The 19,739-nt window shown below is 42.6% G+C and overlaps 1 protein-coding gene across 1 annotated transcript in view; it reads left to right on the top strand.

Annotated features, from left to right (window-relative positions):
* PPARA (peroxisome proliferator-activated receptor alpha) overlaps nucleotides 1-19,739 on the top strand; it is a 46,861-nt gene that overhangs the window by 21,875 nt on the left and 5,247 nt on the right. The window contains exons 2-5 of the mRNA XM_015427228.1: nucleotides 1,307-1,555; nucleotides 4,501-4,661; nucleotides 12,832-12,970; nucleotides 16,822-17,024. Coding sequence (XP_015282714.1) covers nucleotides 1,318-1,555; nucleotides 4,501-4,661; nucleotides 12,832-12,970; nucleotides 16,822-17,024 — 741 coding nt within the window. The 5' untranslated portion in view covers nucleotides 1,307-1,317. The remainder of the gene's footprint in view (nucleotides 1-1,306; nucleotides 1,556-4,500; nucleotides 4,662-12,831; nucleotides 12,971-16,821; nucleotides 17,025-19,739) is intronic.

The following is a 19,739-nucleotide window of genomic DNA, read 5'->3' as shown; positions in this document are numbered from 1 at the left end:
CAATTTTAAGATGTCATAAGGAAAGATGCTTTTGTGCATATATCTTTGGTTCAATTGCATGTGTGATTCCATGCCTTTGTGCCATGCTGACAACACTTCAAGCTGCTGCCGTAGCGGGAATTGGTTATTAGTAGAAATATCACTCATACAGAGGCCGTTGTTGACACAAATGATACCTCCACAAAACCCAGATCTGACCGGTGTTCCCTTTAAGCTGTGCGCATGAGTGGCAGTTCATTAACTTAGGGTTGCCGGGTCCTACCTGGCCGGTAGCGGGGGCTCCCGGGTCCTCTCGGGAATGTTCTGTGTGCATGGCATGATGATGTCATCATGTCGCCAATGATGGGGTTGCCGCTCTGGTTTGGAGGCAAAACTCTATGGGTTTTTTGCCTTCAACACCATAGAGTTTGCCCAAAAACTAGAGTTTCACACACACCCCAATGTCAGCGACACGATGATGTCATTTCTAGGTGACGACATTGCATGAGGGATGTCACATGGTGATGACCCTGTTTGGGGGTGGGGTTTCCCCTGCTGGCCAGCTGGCTTACAGCAGATCCAGGCCCCTAAAGGCAGGGGAACTCCCGTTGGAACTTGGTGGCTGGAGACTTTGTCATTAACACAGAAGCCCCACTCAGCAACAGTCTGCCCATTGCCCATTTTAAGATTACAGCACTTACATTCTGCTCAGGATGTGAACTGCTCCGCTCAGGAGGGAGAAAAGATTAGAAGGAACACTGGTGTCACTGTCAACCCTCTAATTGTGGGTTAGCCCTTTGGGGGCTGCCACTATGACCAGCTAACTTTCACATAAGGGCTTGTGGACCGTAGTATTATTCCGTATGATTTACAATTAACTATTAAATTAAGATGATCCTATTGATTTCCATTTTTATATTGCCTTAAGACGCCAGACCTAAGCTTTTAGTTAGATACTTCATCTTTCCAGCTGTTTTAATGGTCTCCTCTGGTCTGAGGTGTGTTTTATGGGTAGTCCTTTGCTGTTTACTTCCCATGACTTAATGGTTTGTTGTTTTCACATGCTCAATTTGTTGTTTTTATCAGAAGCTGCCTAGATATGTTTTGTAGACTGCGAGGTAGAGGCTGTAAGGAACACAGGGCACTCAGGTTCAGATCCCTACTAAGCCGGGGTGGGCAAGTCAGAGTTTGAGCCACCTCGCAGGGCCGTCAGAGAATGAAATGACTCCACGTACCCCACTTTGAGCTTGTCAGAGAAGGGAAGGGATACAGATGTGATAGGTAGGTTGCTACTTTTTCCTTGCTAAGAAAGATGTCTTCCTTTCAGAAATTTCATGAATGTCAGCTGACGTACCCTGCCTGACCAACATGGTAGACACAGAAAGCCCACTTTGTCCCCTCATTCCCTTGGAGGAGGATGATCTTGGAAGCCCTTTATCTGGAGAATTCTTACAGGACATGGAGAACATAAAGGAACTTTCTCCGTCAATAAGCGGGGATAGCTCAGGAGCGCTGAGCATTACAGATTTCCAGTCTCTGGGAAATGGACCTGGATCCGATGGATCGATCATTACAGGTGGGGATTCTGTTATTGAGAACAGATAAATCTCTATGGCATTTATTCAGATGTTTATATTGTCATATAGCCGCAATGTGTTATTTTGTGATATAAGGGGTAGTATAGTTTTATAGATCTGGTTTAGAATGTTGCTGAAATTAGATCTGGATTTCGTCTCTGTCTGCCAAGCCAAAAATAATGATAGTAAATGGAATTTGACTCTGTTGGCTATGCGAAACAAATGACGGTGAAGTGGACGACAAGAAGCCCAAGCTCCATGACCTTGTGACAATCTCTGGCATTTCCAACAGAGGCTGCTGGGGAGGTCTGGTTATGAGCGGCAACCTCAACAGCCCTTGGCCTGCTGGTCTTCTTCAGACATTATAGACCGTGTTAGCAGATTCCTTATTTGTGGCAAGCAATTTAACTCCTGGAAAGGCTGAAAAAAACTGTCAGACCTATTCATCTCCTGGCCAATACCATCCAACATAATGATGAATTCAGCAAGTTTTCACTGGAGTCTCCCTTTGAAGTTCCTTTGCCAGTTTTGGGTCTACCACATAGTCCTCCTGGATGATTGACATATTCTCCCACTTTTGAAGGAAAGCTTCCACCTTTTGTCAAATTTGTGTCTGTTTCTTCTTTGGTGCAGTGACTCACACCTAGAAGTATTTACAGTTGGGCACTCTTACAGACCCCAGTAGGACTGTTCACTCTAGCCAGAAGGGGCTGTCTGTGTAAACTGGCACCATCCATCCACATGGGGCTGTGACTGCCGCACTTTGCATGGCACCATGCCAGTGGTGGAGAGGAAGGTTTCCTGCAGTCACTCAAATCATGAAGCAACATTTCGGATGAACATGGGGTGCCAGCCTTCAAAGCGGGGCCTGGAGTCCTTCCAGTGTTGCAGCTGATCTCCGGACTACAGAGATCAGTTCCCCTTGGAGGAAATGGCAGCTTTGTTTTTGTTTTGTTTTTCATTTTTAACCTGTTTATTAAGAGGAAGTATAACATATCAAGAAATATAATAACTGCAAAACAGTATACAACTGTCCTGAAAATCCAAAATTACAAACCAACCAGTTAGTCATCAATACAGATTTTTACAACATACATCAACAGTCATAACAAACTAAGTTAGAACTAAATCAGATCACCTATTCATAGGTGCTATGTGAGCTATGAATCCCATAGAATTGAGTCAAGTTTAAAAGATAACATCTTCAGGCAGCTTTGGATGGTGGCAGCTTTGGAGGGTGGAATCTATGACTTTGTCCCCTGCTGAAGTCCCTGCCCTTTCCACACTCTGCCCTCCTCAGGTACCACCCCCAAATCTTCCAAGCCAGAGCTGGCAACCCAAGATGAACATCACACCTGCCACCTATCCATGAGCTCAGGAGGGGGCCCCTTCACGTGTCTGAAGTGCTTGTGTGGGGTCTAGAGTGAACCGCCCCGTGATTCCTAATAAATACAAGCAAAATACTGGCTGCAAGGACGTTTCCAAGGGGTAAAAGCTACGTTCCCAGGATATTTCCCGTTACTTCTTTGATTCCCCAGCTTTCAGTCAAGTAGGACTTCCTAGTCATGCTCCTAGTCTCAGAGTTGCACCACCAAACAAACAAACACCCCGTATTCTCTCCTGTTTCTGTGTATTGGCAATGACATTGACTTGGCCTTTCGGCAGCAAAGGAAGCCTCGGTCAGTTTTATTTTTAACACATTGGGAGCAGTGCTCCCTCTAAGCTGTGGAGTCTTGTGAGCAAAAATTCTACTTTGTGAGCTCCTGGCATAAAAGTTGTGAGCGAGCGATTTGGCTACTGCATAGATTAGCTTGCTCTGGAGCCATCCCTTCCTGAGCTAAGACAGAAATGTGTGAGCCAGAGGCTAAAAAACCACGAGCTCGCTCACACCAACTCAGCTTACAGGGAACACCAACTCAGCTTACAGATAACACTGATTATACTCAATGTATAAAGGATGGTAAAAGGTAATGCAAGCTTTGTCGTCAGGATCCTAACCAGTGAGGAGTCCGGAAAGGAGGAAATCCTCACTCAGTGATGAAATGAGCAAATGTTGGACTTTGAGGTCATTTGCTAACATTGTGGCGCTATGCCATGGCTCAAGGTTGCCCCTCCCCCCACAGGTGGCTGCTTCAGTTCTCTTTTCCTGCTAGGAAGTGAGCTGCAAGGCCATCCTTTTACAAGCCCTTTAAAGTATGCTACATTTAAATGCCTTCTTCCTCAAAAGGATATTGTGTGGTAGTTTTCTGACATCTGAAAAGTAAGGGGTTTTTAAACTGACCTTTCTGGGTAACTTCTGGAATGCTGCTGATTAAGAGAGTGCATTCCATAACATTTGCTGATTCCCAAAGACCCTGCCTTGATCCTTCTTAATTTGTGGCCCAAAATGTGTACCCAAAAGTCGATAAGAGAACTGATTTCTGTACTTTTCACTGCAGCTAAGTGCATCATTGCAAAGAATTGGAAAAACCAGGCTGTCCCCTCTATAGATTAATTGGTACACTAAACTAGGGGAATATCTGACTGATGACAAAATTGCTGAATGGTCCGCCCAACATAGTCTAATCAAAAATACTCACAGCCCGATGAACAAATAGAAGGTTTTGCTAGCTAAACAAAACAGGTTTATGATGCTCAGACCATGTAATCCTTGGACAAATGCCTTGTCACTATACATGTTTCATTAGGTTGTTGTCGTTCTTTAACCTTTAATTTGGATGTTATCTATAAGTTTGATACAGTTATTGTTCTTAAGTTGTTTGTTAATAAGATACTGTTTGGAAAGTTAACTTCATCTTCTTTGCTGTTACTGTATCAATATTTTTATTGTATGTTGATATTCTGTAATAGTATGAAATAAAATAAAAATAAAAGATTTAAAAAAATCAAGAGAGTGCATTCTGTAACATTTGCTGATATTTCCTTTTTTGTCCCCCCTCATCAGATTCTCTTTCGCCAGCATCAAGTCCTTCATCTGTGAATCTTGTGACAGCTCCAGGTAGCAAAGATGAACCACCTGGTGCAACACTAAACATTGAATGTAGAATATGTGGAGATAAAGCTTCCGGATACCATTACGGAGTCCATGCTTGTGAAGGCTGCAAGGTACTGTCAGCAACATCCAGGGGCTAAGTGATGCTGGCGAGTGGCAGTTGACGCCTGGACTGGCTTGCAGGAATGTGAGCGTCACAAATATGTTTCTCCTAATGAAGGCCTGCCTGATTCATAGGAAGAATTATTTTTTGCTTGCTTTTACAGAAACAACTTGTAACTTAAGTCGGGGGGGGGGGGATAAGTTCTAAAACTCAGTCATGTAGGCCCCGATTAAGAGAAACAGATTTGTGAAGACCAACTGTGAAATCCTATGCAGAGTTACTTTAGTGGCAACTGACTGAAATAAAGAACGTAGATTCTAGGAACTCCACATAGGATTGTGCTGTTAGGTGTCTAGCATTTTTGCTTGAAGATCTCTGGAAGACAGTAAATGTGTTTGGATTTGCAGCATGGGATTTCTTTATTTTCTTTTTTGTGTGTTTACTTAAAACTTACGGACCGTGGTTTGTGTGTGTTAAGTGCCGTCAGGTTGCTTCCAACATATGGCAACCCTGTGAATTAATGATCTCCAAAGTGGGTTGCCAACTCTGACCTGGGAATTTCCTGGAGATTTGGGGGCAACGCCTGGGGTGGGCAGAGTTGTGAAGGGAATGTGTTGACACTCTAGGATGTCTTTTTCTTCTAGCCTCTATGGTATGCCATAGAGTTCAACCTGCCAAGCTGCCATTTCTTCCAGAGATCAATTGTTAATTCCAGGAGAACTCCAGCCCTCAGCTGGAAATTGGCAACCCGATCTCCAAAAATGTCCTATCATTAACAGCCTTGCTCAGGTCTTGCAAATTGAGGGCCTTGACTGAATCAATCCATCTCATGTTGAGTCTTCCCCTTTTCCTACTGCCTTCAACTTTTCCTAGAATTATTGTGTTTTCCAGCAACTCTTGACTTCTGGGAATATGAACAAAGTATGATAATCTCAGTTTAGTGATTTCACATCCTAGGAGAAGAGTTCAGACTTGATTTGATCTAGGACCCACTCGTTTGTCTTTTTGGAGGTCCATAGTATCTGTAAAACTCTTCTCCAACACCACATTTCAAATGAATCAACTTTCTTCCCGTCAACTTCCTTCATTGTCCAACTTTCACACCCATACATAGTAATGGGGAATACTATGGCATGAATTAACTTGATCTTGATCACCAGTGACACATCCTTACTCATGGTTTACATGAAATATAGGTTTTGTTCCTGAAATATAGTATACACAAATATATGTTGGGTTGCTGTGCCTATTTTTATTTGAAAATTGTGAATTAGAAAAGAAAACAGCCTTGCTGTGAATACACAGTCAGGAATAGATACAGAGTGAATTGGATGAGAAGCTAGTCTGTTGCAGTATCTGAACACCACTCTGTGTGATATTTCTGTAATTTGCACAGTAGTTTCAGTGTGTATAAAGCTATTCTTGGTTTTTCTCAGCGTGTTTTCGTATGGGTGCTGTTGTAATGAATGGTGAGCAACTGTGGATGCATTCAGTTGGCAACGAGTTATGAAATGAGTGTTGGGAGAGTTTTGCTGACAAAAACAGTTGCAAGAATTGGACTAGGGCAAAATAACAAGGCCACTCCCTGGAGAAGAGCCATGAGAGATAAAAGATTGGGAACTGGAAGGTGCCTGCACAACATTGGGAAAGACGAGAGATGTGCCCAGCCTTTATTCCATGAGAAGCACCTGCCACGTGTTTCCTATGTGAGCTCGGAGACCAAGCTCCTAAGAATCAAAAACATCAAAAAGTTTAAGCTGAAGTTTCAAATGTGTTGAATGAGCCTTGATTTTATTTTTTGTTTTTTTTAAAAAAAAATATTTATAAGTTTATAAACACTTACAAGAAAATAAACATATACAAAAGTAAATATACATTAGAGTCTATTGTTTTGTTCTTTCTCTATCCACTGATACAGTCCCGGCCACCTTTTTTCAAAAATCTTTTCATCCTTCCCGCATAGTAATACATTCAGTTCATCACCTTCTGCTCCATTCATTAATTTACATATTAATTCTTCTCTTTGAAGTATTTTGTCTGATTTCCAGTATTTAGCCCAAAGGATTCTTGCTGCCGTCAAAATATATATCATCACATATGTTTCGTTATCGTCAAACTCCTTTGGGATCATATTTAACAAGTAAATTTTAGGTTTAAGTGACAAATCTACATGTACTACTTCTCTTATTATTCTCTGAATTTTCTTCCAGTAGTTTTGGATTTTTACACATCGCCACCACATATGAAAAAATGAGCCTACATTGGTTTTACATTTCCAGCAGTTACTTGAGCAATTTGGGAAACATTTTGCGATCCTTTCCGGAGGCCAGTACCACCTATGAAGTATTTTAAACACATTTTCTTTAAATGGAATAGCTCTCATACATTTAGTCATTTTCCAAATTTTAAACCATTCATCCATTTCAATACAATGTCCTAAGTCTCTCGTTCAGGATAACGTCGTAGATCTAACAAGGTCATCCTTTTTTTTTTTTAAAGAAAATTTTTAATTTTTTATTGGATTTCCAATCAAGTTTACATACAAGTCAAGTTTAGTTTATTGTCTTAGCCATTGGCCATAACAAGTTTACATACACATCAATTACAAATTTACCTAGACATTAATCTCAATAATAATAAAATATACAATTCCAACTATAACAGATCACCACATAGGTCATATGTATCTTATACAACTATTAATCCTAACAATCATTTGGCACATTATTAATTATGGCACCATAAATGTAATAAATCTATAATATCGGGGATTTCTTTCTGTTGCTTCAAATACTGTAATATAGGAGACCACATCACAGAAAAATTAGATCGTGTTCTTTGAGAGTAGGAATCATTAACACTCTGTAATTCTCGCCTTTACATACATATTTCATAGCTTAGCATGCTAGTTCTGTTTATTTGGTCTCTGTTTACTTTTCCACTGTAGAGCAACAGCATTTTTAGCCGCTGCTAAAAGAATGGCAATTTGCTGTTTCATACTCTCTACTGGTATATCTATACTCCATTGATGAAAAAGAAGATGTTCTTGCAATTTTATACCAGATATTTGCTCTATGGTTAAAATTATCTCATCCCAAAAGGGTATCAAAATAAGACATTCCAGCAAGGTCATCTAACACATAATTATTTTATCATTTGATGAAAGCCAAATTTTGTCCAATTCATTTTTATCATCATAAAAACCTATTGACAGATCTTTATTGTATATGGTCTTTAATTGTATATTCTCCCACCAGGTTAATTTAACATCATGTTTTTTAAGGAGCAATTCTTCTGTTTTTAATTTATTAGCTTTGTCTAACAATATTTCATAAGATTTTTTATTGAACTTTGTAATAAGTGTTGATTTAACAAAAGCTTCCAAAAGAGAAACCCATCTAGGAATTTTTTTGTAAAAAATTTCTTTTATCTTATTCCATATATTAATTAATGCATCTCTTAATAAATGATTCTTGAAGGTGGAATGGATCTTATCTTTTCCGTACCAGGTATACACATGCCAACCCATTGTTAAATCATGACCTTCTAAGGACAAAACTCTTTCAGTTCAATCCAATCTTTATCCTGGAAAATCCTAAAGATTCGGTTATCCAATTATTGGAAGTAATAAGCGATTATGGACAAGCGGCTGATTTAAAAATTAACTTTAAGAAAACCAAATTGTTAACGAAAAACTGTACACCAAATACAATCAAAGAAATCCAAGAGATTACATCAATGGAAATTGTTTAAAAAGTTAAATATCTAGGTATAATGCTCCGTGCAGACCTCCAGCATCCCAGAAGTAACACTTCAGACAGACCTTGACAAACTTTCTTTAGCTGTAGAAGCCAGGTCAAAAAATCTGTGGGCCAGACACATATTTCAGCTTTGACAGTTGTGTATGACTATATATTTCTAACTATTTGCTACCACAAAAAATACTAGGTGCGTAATGAAGTTTCTAAGCACCATGGCAACCTAACTTCTGGGATTTGTCTTCATATAAGCAAATCATCTTAGGCTAGTATAAATCAAGGGGCAAAGTCTTGTGACTGGTCTGAAATGCCAGATTCATAGCATAGGTAAGATCCAGAGACTGACAACTGTTTTTAAGAGGGCTGAAAGCGGTGTGAAAGAAGCTCCATTTCCCATGAGGTTATTGTGTACTTTTTGTTCCATTAGAACAAAGTTTGAGTCCAGTGGCACCTTTGAGACCAACAAAGTTTTATTCAAGGTATGAGCTTTTGTGTGCATTCACACTTCCTCAGATACGATGAAACAGAAGTTAACAGTCCATTCATACAGGCGGAGGGTGAACAGCAAATTAGCATAGAACATAATGAAGATGTTTGAACAGATGCAAAAACCAAACAGCAATAACAAACTAAGTTTATAAGGTCACCATTTGTTTGGCTTTAATTACAGGGGGAAACACAGTGAAGCAAATATATATGACAAAATAGGAAGTAAAGGTAAAGGTTTCCCTTGCTTGAAAGCCAGTTGAATCCAACTCTAGGGGGTGATGCTCATCTCTGATTCCAAGCCGAAGAGCCAACACTGTCCGAAGATGTTTCCGTGGTCATGTGGCTGACATGACTAGATGCCAAGGCGCACGGAACGCTGTTACCTTCCCACCAAAGTGGTACCTATTTATCTACTTGCAATTTCTTTCAAACTGCTAGGTTGGCAGGAGCTGGGACCAGAGACAGGAGCTCACTCCGTCATGCGGCACTCGGGTCTCAAACTGCTGAACTACTGACCTTCCAGTCTGCAGTTCAGTGTCTTAACCACTGGGCCACTGCAGCCCCTCAAAATAGGAAACTAATGTGTAAATGTATCCTTTTTAATTATGGAATGCTAAGAGTAATTAACTGAGATCCTGTTACATTCCATTTGTCTCCTCTCAAGCATGGAGGTAACTAACAGCATCCTCTTCTTTGAAGTGGGGTTAATGGTTGCACAGTGTTATGTCTCCTATGTCACCAGATCACAGAAATACATTCCAATATTCATTTCATTACATTACAATCACTATTCCAATCTACTATTTCAAATAAGAAATACACGAAAATAAAGAGGATGTATAGCCCTTCATGGCAGGGCCGGCTCACTCACTAGGCGAACTAGGCGATCACCTAGAGCGGGATGGCCCTTAGGGGCACCAAACTGCACCCGGCCCCGTACTCTGGGAGTTTCTTGATTATTTGTGTTTTTCATTCTTCCTAAAATGCATTTATTTTTGAAAATTGGTGGGCGCATGGGGGGGGGGCAGAAAGGATCCTCGCCTAGGGTGCAAAATAAGCTGGAGCCGGCCCTGCTTCTTGGTGAGAATACATATGTAAGGACTGAATGAGTTTACCATATGTAGTTAGATAAGAAACCAATATCCCTGTTAAGTCCGGGGGGGGGGATTGTTCCAAGTGTTGTAATAACCTGTAATTCAGCAGTTTCCCTTTCCAGTCCGCTCCTGAAGTTCCTTTACAATAAAACAGCTACTTTGAGGTCACCCACTGAATGTCCTGGAAGTCTGAAGTGTTCTACAGGTTTCTCAATCTTGTGATTCTTGATGTCAGATTTGTGTCCATTTATCCTTTGGCATAGGGTTTGATCTGTTCGCCCTCTGTAGAGAACCAAAGGGCATTGTTGGCATTTAATGGCTTATACAGTGTTAGAAGATGAGCATGTGAATAAGCCTAAGATGGTGTAGTTGATGTTGTTAGGTCCAGTGATTGTGTTGTCTGAGTTTATGTGGCAGCAAAGTTGGCATTTGGGTTTACTGCAAGCTCTGGTACCAGTGTCCATGTTCAAATTAGATTTTACATTATTGTGGGTGAGGAGTTGTTTGAAACTGGGGGAGCTGTCTGTGTGCAAGAAAACATCCCCCCCCCAACCTCTGAAAGAGAACTGTCATTATCCAGTAGAGGTAGTAAGTCACTGATGATGCATTTAACTGTTTTGAGTTGAGAGCTGTATGTGACCACTAGTGGTGTTCTGTTATTGTCTCTTTTGGGCATGTCTTGCAACAGGTTTTCTCTGGGTACCATTTGTTAATCTGTTTCCCGTCTTCATCAGGTGGATGCTTTAGCTCCAAAAAGGTTTGATGTAGATCCCTCAGGTGAGAATCTCTGTCTGTAGGACTGGAGTAGATGCAGCTGTAGCATAGAGTCCGGCTGTATACAATGGATCGTTTGGTATGTTTAGGATTGTAGCTGGAGGTATGTTTGTCGGTCAGTAGGTTTCCAGTATAAGGTGGTGTCTATGTGTCCACTGTGTATTTTTTTACAGTAGTGTCCGTAAAATGTATTTCTTGCATAGATTGGTTCATTGTCAGGTTGATGGAGGGGTGAAAGTCATTGCATGCCTGGTGGAATATGTCCAGGGTTTCTTTACCATAGTCCGGACAATAAAAATGCCATCGATGTAACGCAGGTATAAGAGAGGTATGAGTGGGTGGGAGTTTAAGAAGCATTGCTCCAAGTTGGCCATAAAGATGTCAACGTACTGTGGCTCCACCTCTGTCTGCCTCTTTAACTTGTTTGGTCTTCACCTCTGTTGCATCTTCTTTGTTGTTCGCCCTCTGTCTATATGTATGAACTGTTAACTTCCATTTCAGTGTATCTGAGGAAGTGTTCATGCACATGAAAGCTCATACCTTGAATAAAACTTTGTTGGTCTTAAAGGTGCCACTGGATTGAAACTTTGTTTTTTACTGCTTCAGACCAACACGGCTGCCTGCCTGGATCTATGTTTTCATCCCATTGCTGTCTTTAATGACATACATTTTGCAAAGTTGCATTTTAAATATTTTAGCCTGCTTTTTCTCCTGCACTGGGAACCCAAAGCAGTCTACAAAATTAAATGTGTATATAATATAAACAAAAATATACAGCCCAACATCCCCCCCCCCAGTACAATCTCAGAGCTTTGGATCAGTGTTCTCTCTAATCTGTGCAAGTGAGCGGCAGCTCATTAATACAGGAAGCCCCATTCAGCAGCAGTCTGGAGCTGTGCAGGATCTTGCACTGCCCATTGCCCAGTTTAAGATTACAGCATAAGAACATAAGAGAAGCCAATGCTGGATCAGGCCAATGGCCCATCCAGTCCAACACTGTCACACAGTGGCCAAAAATACCAGGTGCCATCAGGAGGTCCAGCAGTGGGGCCAGGACACCAGAAGTCCTCCCACTGTTGCCCCCCCCCCCAAGCACCAAGAATACAGAGCATCACTTGCCCCTTGTGGCTAATAGCCACTGATGGACCCCTGCTCCATATGTTTATCTAATTCCCTCTTGAAGCTGTCCATGCTTGTAGCCGCCACCACCTCCTGTGGCAGTGAATTCACAGGTATATTTTGCTTAGGATGTGAACTGCTCCACTCAGTAGGGGAAAAAATTGAGAGAATATTGCTTGTGGCGAGTCACAAGGACACCCTGGCTAGTACCAGTTGCACCAGCACAGCTGACACGGGGCCAGAGATTGTGGGCCGTAGGCTCAGATCTAAGGGCAAAGAGTACCTTTTGGCTTGTGGCGCTCTACAAACTTGGGTTTTAAATTCTTGCAAAGGGGGGAGGGAAGCTATAATAAAAACCTGTGAAACCTTTTTATTAGGAGTGACAGTGGGATGAGTGTAAACATCATGAGCCGTGTTCTGCCTTTCAATCTGACTTGAATTCCTGGGGGAGGGAAACTATTGTACATTTGCAGTATGAAATATAACAGCAATCTAGAATAGCAGTGCTACAGTTTATCAAAATCCCGAGAGCCGTGATGTGCTAGATATTCTTGCTGCTCTTTTATGGGTAAGCATGTTCCCTGCATCAGCCAAAAGCCTGTTTGCCGGTGAAAGTTCACACATGGTCCTTTTGGATTCCACTCATAGCCTTTCCGGGAAAGGTGTACTTTAAACTTCAGAGCTATGTTATCAAACAACATTTAAATTACTTGTTATGTAATAGGTATTGTGTGAGGACACGTAAGCACATGCTCAAAAATATTCGCCATAGACTTTCGTGACATATTAATGCTTAACTTGTTTTTTGCATAATGTCTCTTCCTGCTGCTATTAAATCATGTAGCTGGCTGGTGAACAAAAGGGGGGGGGAAGTCTTTTGTAGGTAAAATGTAAAATGTGTTTAATGTTGAATGGTGCTCACTAATCTTCTTCAAATTTTTCACAGGGTTTTTTTAGGCGAACAATCAGACTAAAGCTGGTCTATGATAGATGTGACCGCAGCTGCAAAATTCAGAAAAAAAATCGTAACAAGTGCCAATACTGTCGTTTCCAAAAGTGCCTTTCTGTTGGAATGTCTCATAATGGTAGGTAAGAATGACTATATATTTTTTTACCTCCACCATGACCCAATGGGAATAGGTGACATCAGATAACATGTACATTCACTACAGATTGTCTTTAAAACCAGTATCAATGCCCACTTAAGTGTAGCGCATATTTGTAGGGCCTATTTGGTAGTAGTGCCTACATAGCGCATATTTGGTTGGATCCCAAGGTGCCCTACCACTTGAGCCATATGTGGAAGGGCTATTTTACGACTTGTACTAGGGTGTTGCCTGAGAAAAGTTGAAACTGGAGATCTTCTATTTGCCAAACCTCTCAGGGTGATTCTCCATTGGCTTTTCCCTCCATTGTTTTATGAAACCTACATTGGAACAGAAATTCCCCTCTGCGTTGCATGCTGCTTTCACTTTCTTTGATCATCAGATTTTATGGTACCTTCTGCATAGATTTATGGCTGTTCAGGGATGACTTTGCAGTCAGTACAGCGTTGCCCCAAGGTATTTGAATGTGGTTTTGAGCTGCGCTTTTTCCTCCTGGTTGAGAAAATGTGGAGCGGATGTCAGATTCAGAATTGCCCTCAGCCAGGCGAAGGATAGTGTTGCACATATTTGGAGTGCAACAGCTTGCCCAGCCGCACTAGTGGCTGCCTTCCTTCAGCTCACCATTTTCCATTAGGAGAAGCTGAATTTCAGGGGTAAGTGTACCCAGTAAGTTCTACCCTTACTGAGCTGCATAGCTGCCATAGCATGAGAAAGCAAAAGGAGCAGAATTCCCTACAGTCAGCCATTGAACACTACAATGGAGAGTAGACTTGAGAAATACCTGGAGATTTCGGGGGGTGGAGCCTGAGGAGGGTGGGGTTTAGGGAGGGGAGGGACTTCAGTGGTGTATAATGCCATAGAGTCCACCTTCCAAAGTGGCCATTTTCTCCAGGTGAACTGATCTCTGTCACCTGGAGATTAGTTGTAATAGCAGGAGATCTCCAGCTGCCCCCAGGAGGTTGGCAGCCCTAATTAAGAGTCACGGAACTAGTATAAAAGAAAGTAATAACGAAACAGTACCTTATACAAGTTATTCTAGTGGAAATGCATTATTTTTGTAGTTCCTATGGCAGGTAAAGGTGCCCGCAGTTTTGGTCCTCTGCTGCCTTGCGCAGTAGCACAGAGTGGCGTTTGCCTTGCTGTCTGAGTGCCGGAATAATAAAACTGAGTGTTTATTTTGGGGTGAGCTATCCTTATTTCTCTTAAGAGATGGATGTGCCATACTCAGCTCTCAGGGCGATGAGCAAGAACTCTAAAATCCAGCAATAAAATGCCTGCAGTGGTTTCCAGAACATAGCAGCATGGCAGGTCACCAACGCAGCCAACTAAAGCAGAATCAGAGTTTTGAATCTCATTGCCATAAGGAGGAAGGGTGTCAGCTATTCTTAGCCGTTATACTAAACTCACCTTATAACATTTTGCCTTCAAGTTTCTTTGTGTGTTGGAAGTATCTGATAAGTGATATGACATGCCTTTTATAAACTAACCTTCCCTGTATGACTGGACTGGCATTTCTGTCTCTGTCATAAAGAACCTTTTGCTCACCTCATTCGTCTGAACAGAATTTAACAGCAATACTTGAATTTATATAGTGCTTCACTGGGTTAATTCTGTATCCCCCTACTTTCTCCAAAACATTTGTTTATTGTTTACTCGTGGGTCCCCCACTGCTAGGTCCTGCCTCCCTGCCGCTGATCAGCTGGCCAATTGGGGGGGGACTTACTCCAAAAAAGAGGAAGATCCATCCAATGTACAGTGACATGCCTATGTCACTACCCACATGACCCAAAAGTGACATCATCACATCCGGTATTTCTGGTATTTGGGTAAAAACTCTATGGTAGAATCCAAATTTACCATAGAGCTTTTGCCCAAATACAAAAGTGTCACCTTTGACTTCCCGGACTTGATGATGTCACTTCTGGGTCACATGGGAAGTGACATGCACACATCGCTGTACATTCGATGGTTCTCCTTGCTGCTCCCAGTAAGTCCCTCCCATCCCCCACCAGGAGGGACCTGGCAACCCTGTTCACTCATTTGGATTTCTAATGAGCCTGACCACAAGCAGCTGAAGCTTGCAACAAATTTGAAAATAATATGAAACTTGGAATGTAGAAGTATTAAAAATAACATGGAAAATAACCCTCTTTTTTTCCTCTGATTGCTAAATACTTGTCCAAATGGGAAGGTCTTGCTACTTGTGCAAGGGAGTCCCAGATAGCTACAGAAGGCCTTCTCTGTATGTCTGAGTTCCTTGTTTTGGGCACCACTTTCAACAGACTATAGCGATCACAGTGGAACTTTGACACAGGTGACCTCAAGTGTATGTTACAACTAAGCAGTTTTTGCAGGTTAAAAACAGCATATTATTCCAAGCAGGGGTCATTTTGTAAAAAAAGAGGTGCAGGAGCTCATTTGCATAACTTATTTGCATACCTTATTTGCATATGCCACACCCCCTGACATCACCAGAAGTGTGTCAGAAGGCAACACCCACTGCTCAGGCTCCACTGGACTGTTTTTGGATTGCTAGCTATGCGGGTGGGGGGGGGGGGGGGGGGGGGGGACGTGCAGATCTGTCCTTGCAGAGGAGGGAGAGCTTGTACCTGAATAAAACTTGGTCTTAAAGGTGCCACTGGACTGTTTTGGACTGGGGAGCTCTGCAGCTTACCTGGCTGCTTCTTGCTCTGACTGAGGGCTGCTGGGAGCAGGGGGTGGAGCTTGTTGCATGTGCCCGCCCCCTGGGCTCTTTACTGCCGGAGCTCCGATCCTGTGCGCTCCTGCAGGAAATGACCCCTGATTCCAAGACTACTAAAGGAGATCTGTGCAGATGTAGAGGTCAGGAGAAACTCTCCCAGAGGTTCACACCGTTGAAGGAGTTTCTGAAGGAGTCTTTTCCCTTTGAGGTGATATGTGCAGAGCATAGGTTGGCTACACCAGATTAGGAAAATTGGCAAATTTCCACCACGTGCCTAAATCTTGGAAGAACAATTCTGGCATTTGTTTAGGAAATTTTTATGCCGCCTCTCCAGGAAACCTGCCTGAGGCAGCTGACAAATTAAAAATAACAAAAGCAAGCAGTATGAATTAAAATCCAGCATTAAAAACCCAGAAACATAGACCACAAAAACAGACCACCGCCAGCTTAAAACGAGTGGCCAGACTAAAATAGTGTTAGAAATTCAACACCTTAATTAAAAGTCTGGCTTTTTAAAAACAAAAGGCTATGTTTTGCCCCGGTGCCTAAAAGAAAGCAATATTGATACCAGGTGAGTCTCAAGGGGAAGAGCATTCTAAAAGCAAGGTGCCGCTAATGAAACGGCCCTGTCTCTGGTTGCCACCTGCCTGGTCTCTGAAGGTGAGCGCACAGGGAACAGGGTTTGTGAGGCAGGTCTTCACTGGCAGGCTGGACAATATGGGCGGAGGTGGTCCTTCAAGGACATCTTGGGCCTGAGTTAGGATTGCCAGCTCTGGGTTGGAAAAAACTGGAGATTTTGAGGGGTGGAGGCTAGGGAGGGTGGGGTTTGGGGAGGGGAGGGGAAGGACCTCAACAGGGTATATAATGCCATAGAGTCCACCCATCAAAGCGGCCATTTTCTCCAGGGGCACTGATCTTCGTCACCTGTAGATCGGTTGTAATAGCAGATCTCCAGGTGCCACCTGGAGCTTGGCAACCCTAGGCCTGATGTTGTATTGGCTAGATTTAGGTTTAATTTTTTGAAAATTTTCGCAGCAGGTGCTAGGATCCTGCCGTGTTGTTGCAGTGTCTAACTGTTGAACAAAAATATGTTGTTGTACAATTTATCTACGTGTTTCCCCCTCCTCAGCCATCCGATTTGGACGTATGCCAAGATCAGAGAAAGCAAAACTGAAAGCTGAAGTCCTGACCGGTGAACACGGTGTAGAGAATTCTGAAATGGCAGATCTCAAATCACTTGCCAAGAGGATTTATGAAGCCTATTTGAAGAACTTTAATATGAACAAGGTGAAAGCCAGACTCATCCTTGCGGGGAAAACCAGTAACAATCCAGTAAGTAAGCGAGACAACTGGTGAACTGAAAATACACGTAAAACGAAGAAATAAACTTCTGTTTTCTGTACAGAGACAGTGTGCTCTTCTTGCTTAGACAGCCTATCGGTGCAGATTCGTAACAGGTAGAGAGTTCAGTGAGGTTTGCCATTCTCATCTGTAGCAGCTAATAACTGTTTTGTGCCTGGTAAAAAAGCCTGTGGACAGTAAGGGGACAAGTAAGCTTGTGGACAATAAGGGCCATATGTATTGCAAAAGAGAAGGAATGTACTTATCACAAAATAGGGATGCTAGCTTCCAGGTGGGACCTGAGGATCCCCCGGAATTACAGCTCATCTCCAGACTACAGAGATCAGTTCCCCTGGAGAAAATGGCTGTTTTGGAGGATGAACCCAATGGCCCTATGGCATTGTACCCCACTGAGGTCCCTGTCCTCCCCAGGCTCCACCCCCAAATCTCCATGAGCTTCTCAACCTGGATCTGGCAACCCTGTGCCCCGATCCCCCCACTAGTGGCCAGCGAGGGGTGGGAAACCTGGAACCCCTATCAGAAAACTTTGACTAAGCGGTCAGATTATTTGAAGGTAATGGTGCCCTGATCAAGCAACATTTTTTAAAAAAAAGATTATCTCAGTATAAATACTTAGAAAACTGCTGATCTCAGCTGCTCTTAGAGGTTTTCCCCATTGTGTCTCACAGAGGAAGAAATGCCTCTTAACACACAGTGCCTTCTCTGACCTGTGTGTACTGTCAAACGAAAGATTTCTTCAGGATTAGTGTTTCATTCATGCTGATTTAAGCAAATGACCTTCTGGCTGCTCCCGATGATAGGCAAAGGTATATGGTTTTTCTGGTCATTTGGGCTGTAAGATTTCCTTAGGGCTGACTGCACCTGAAGTTTGGAAACACTGGCAGTATGAGCTAATAGTGTGCAAGTTAATTAATTGATTGCCAAATAGTTGGATGTTGGTAGAGGAGTCGGCTTCTATAATTGGGAAATCCTCACAGCATCTGTTTTGCAGAGTTCCCATTAAGACAGACTTGGCATTGAGACCTGTCCTGGAACAGCTGCCCTAGGTATAAATGATCACTCAGTGGGTTTGGATGGCAGGAGGCATAAAAGGGAGTCGATCAAAGAGGAAAGGGAGAGCGATCACTCCCTCTTTTCCTTGGAGGTCTGTCGACGTGTATGTTTGGCACCAGGAACCACCTTTCTCTGTGATAATGGCAGACCCTAAATGAAATAAGCAAGCAAGTAAATGCTTAGGATGGAGAGGAAAACTGGTGGATGATGTTGCAGCCACTTGTAACTCACATGCTTAATTGGTTGAAACTGAAAAAGTTCTTACCTTTGCTGGGCTTCAGTATTTTCAGTACATTCCTTTAGTATTTTCAGTACATTCCATTGGGAGACAACTAAGGTCAAATCTGCATTTGCATTTTTAAATCCGTTTTGTGCTGCTGTGATGCCGTCTTTCTCTATGCTTGTTTGAATGTTGTTTGGAGAAGATTCTTTTAAAGCAGTGCGGAGGTGCAATGACAGTGGAGCCGCCCCGAAAGGGCGATAACCATATGCGGATGTGTATGCACTGTTGAGGTGCGAAAACGACACCAAATGTAGACAGCTTTTTTGAAGACGGAGTCAAAAGGCTGGGACACCGGTGGGAAAGACAAATGCAGGTTTGGCCTAAGTATGGTTGAATCTCAGGGGTCAACAACATATTACCTTTCTTCACTTGTTTACATTTGTTTTCTTGTGCTTCTTGTTTTGTTTTGTTTTGTTTTGTTTTCGAAGGAGAACCCAAACAGGCTCAGAACAGTGCCATGGGGAAGGAAAGGGCTCCTGCCTCCCCCCTCCCCGCTCCAGGCTGGGAAATACCTAGAGATTTGGGGGGGGGGGTGGATCCTGAGAAGATCAGGGATTGGAGACCTCAGCAGGGTATTATGCCGTAGAGTTCACCTTCCAAGGGGACCGTTTCCTCCTGGTGAACTGATCTCTGTCACCTGGAGATTAGTTGTAATGGCGGGGGAACTCTGGCCACCGCCTGGAGGTTGGTGACCCATCCAGAGCAGCAAAATAATGCGCATACACACATGGCAGTGCAGTTTTCAGACAAAAAAACTGCTGGGGAGGGGAGGCAGGAGCCCTTGGCCAAGCCTGAACAAAAAGTGTAAACAGATGAAGAAAGGTAACATGTAATTGATCCCTCATTCAGTCCGTTTTAAGTGGGTTCAGGTTACGCTGGCCATTCCCAAAGAAACTTCCCCCCAGTGGTGAGAGGTGTTTATACTGTGATCTTTCGTGAGTCACGGCTCACTTCTTCTGTTAGTCTGTAAGCCGCTACTGGATTCTTGTTCCTTTCTATTTCTACAGACAGACAAACACGGCTACCCATCTTGAACCTTCTGCACAATATAGGCCATTTTGTAATATCTTTTATACACTGGAGGGAATTGGCAAAACATTTCTGCTTCTTTCAAACAGTGTTGTGGTATGGGTTTTTTTTTAAAAAAAATCTTGTAAAGTCTTTAGAAAGTGACCCTTTTCCATCTCTGCTCTTTCAAATATTACATGCAAGAACAGGAGGAATGGAAACGGTACCTGAATGAATACTGATGCAGAACTTAGCAGTAGCATGGCTGTTCTAGAGGTCCAGGTGTCTCAGCTTCTCACCCGCATAAAGCTACAGCAGACAGTTTCTCATTCCCTTTAGGA

The sequence above is a fragment of the Gekko japonicus genome, unplaced genomic scaffold, assembly GCF_001447785.1.
Source record: "Gekko japonicus isolate JY-2015 unplaced genomic scaffold, Gekko_japonicus_V1.1 scaffold1221, whole genome shotgun sequence".
In the NCBI taxonomy this organism is placed as follows: Eukaryota; Metazoa; Chordata; class Lepidosauria; order Squamata; family Gekkonidae; genus Gekko; species Gekko japonicus.
This window is presented reverse-complemented; position numbering and strand designations above follow the sequence as displayed.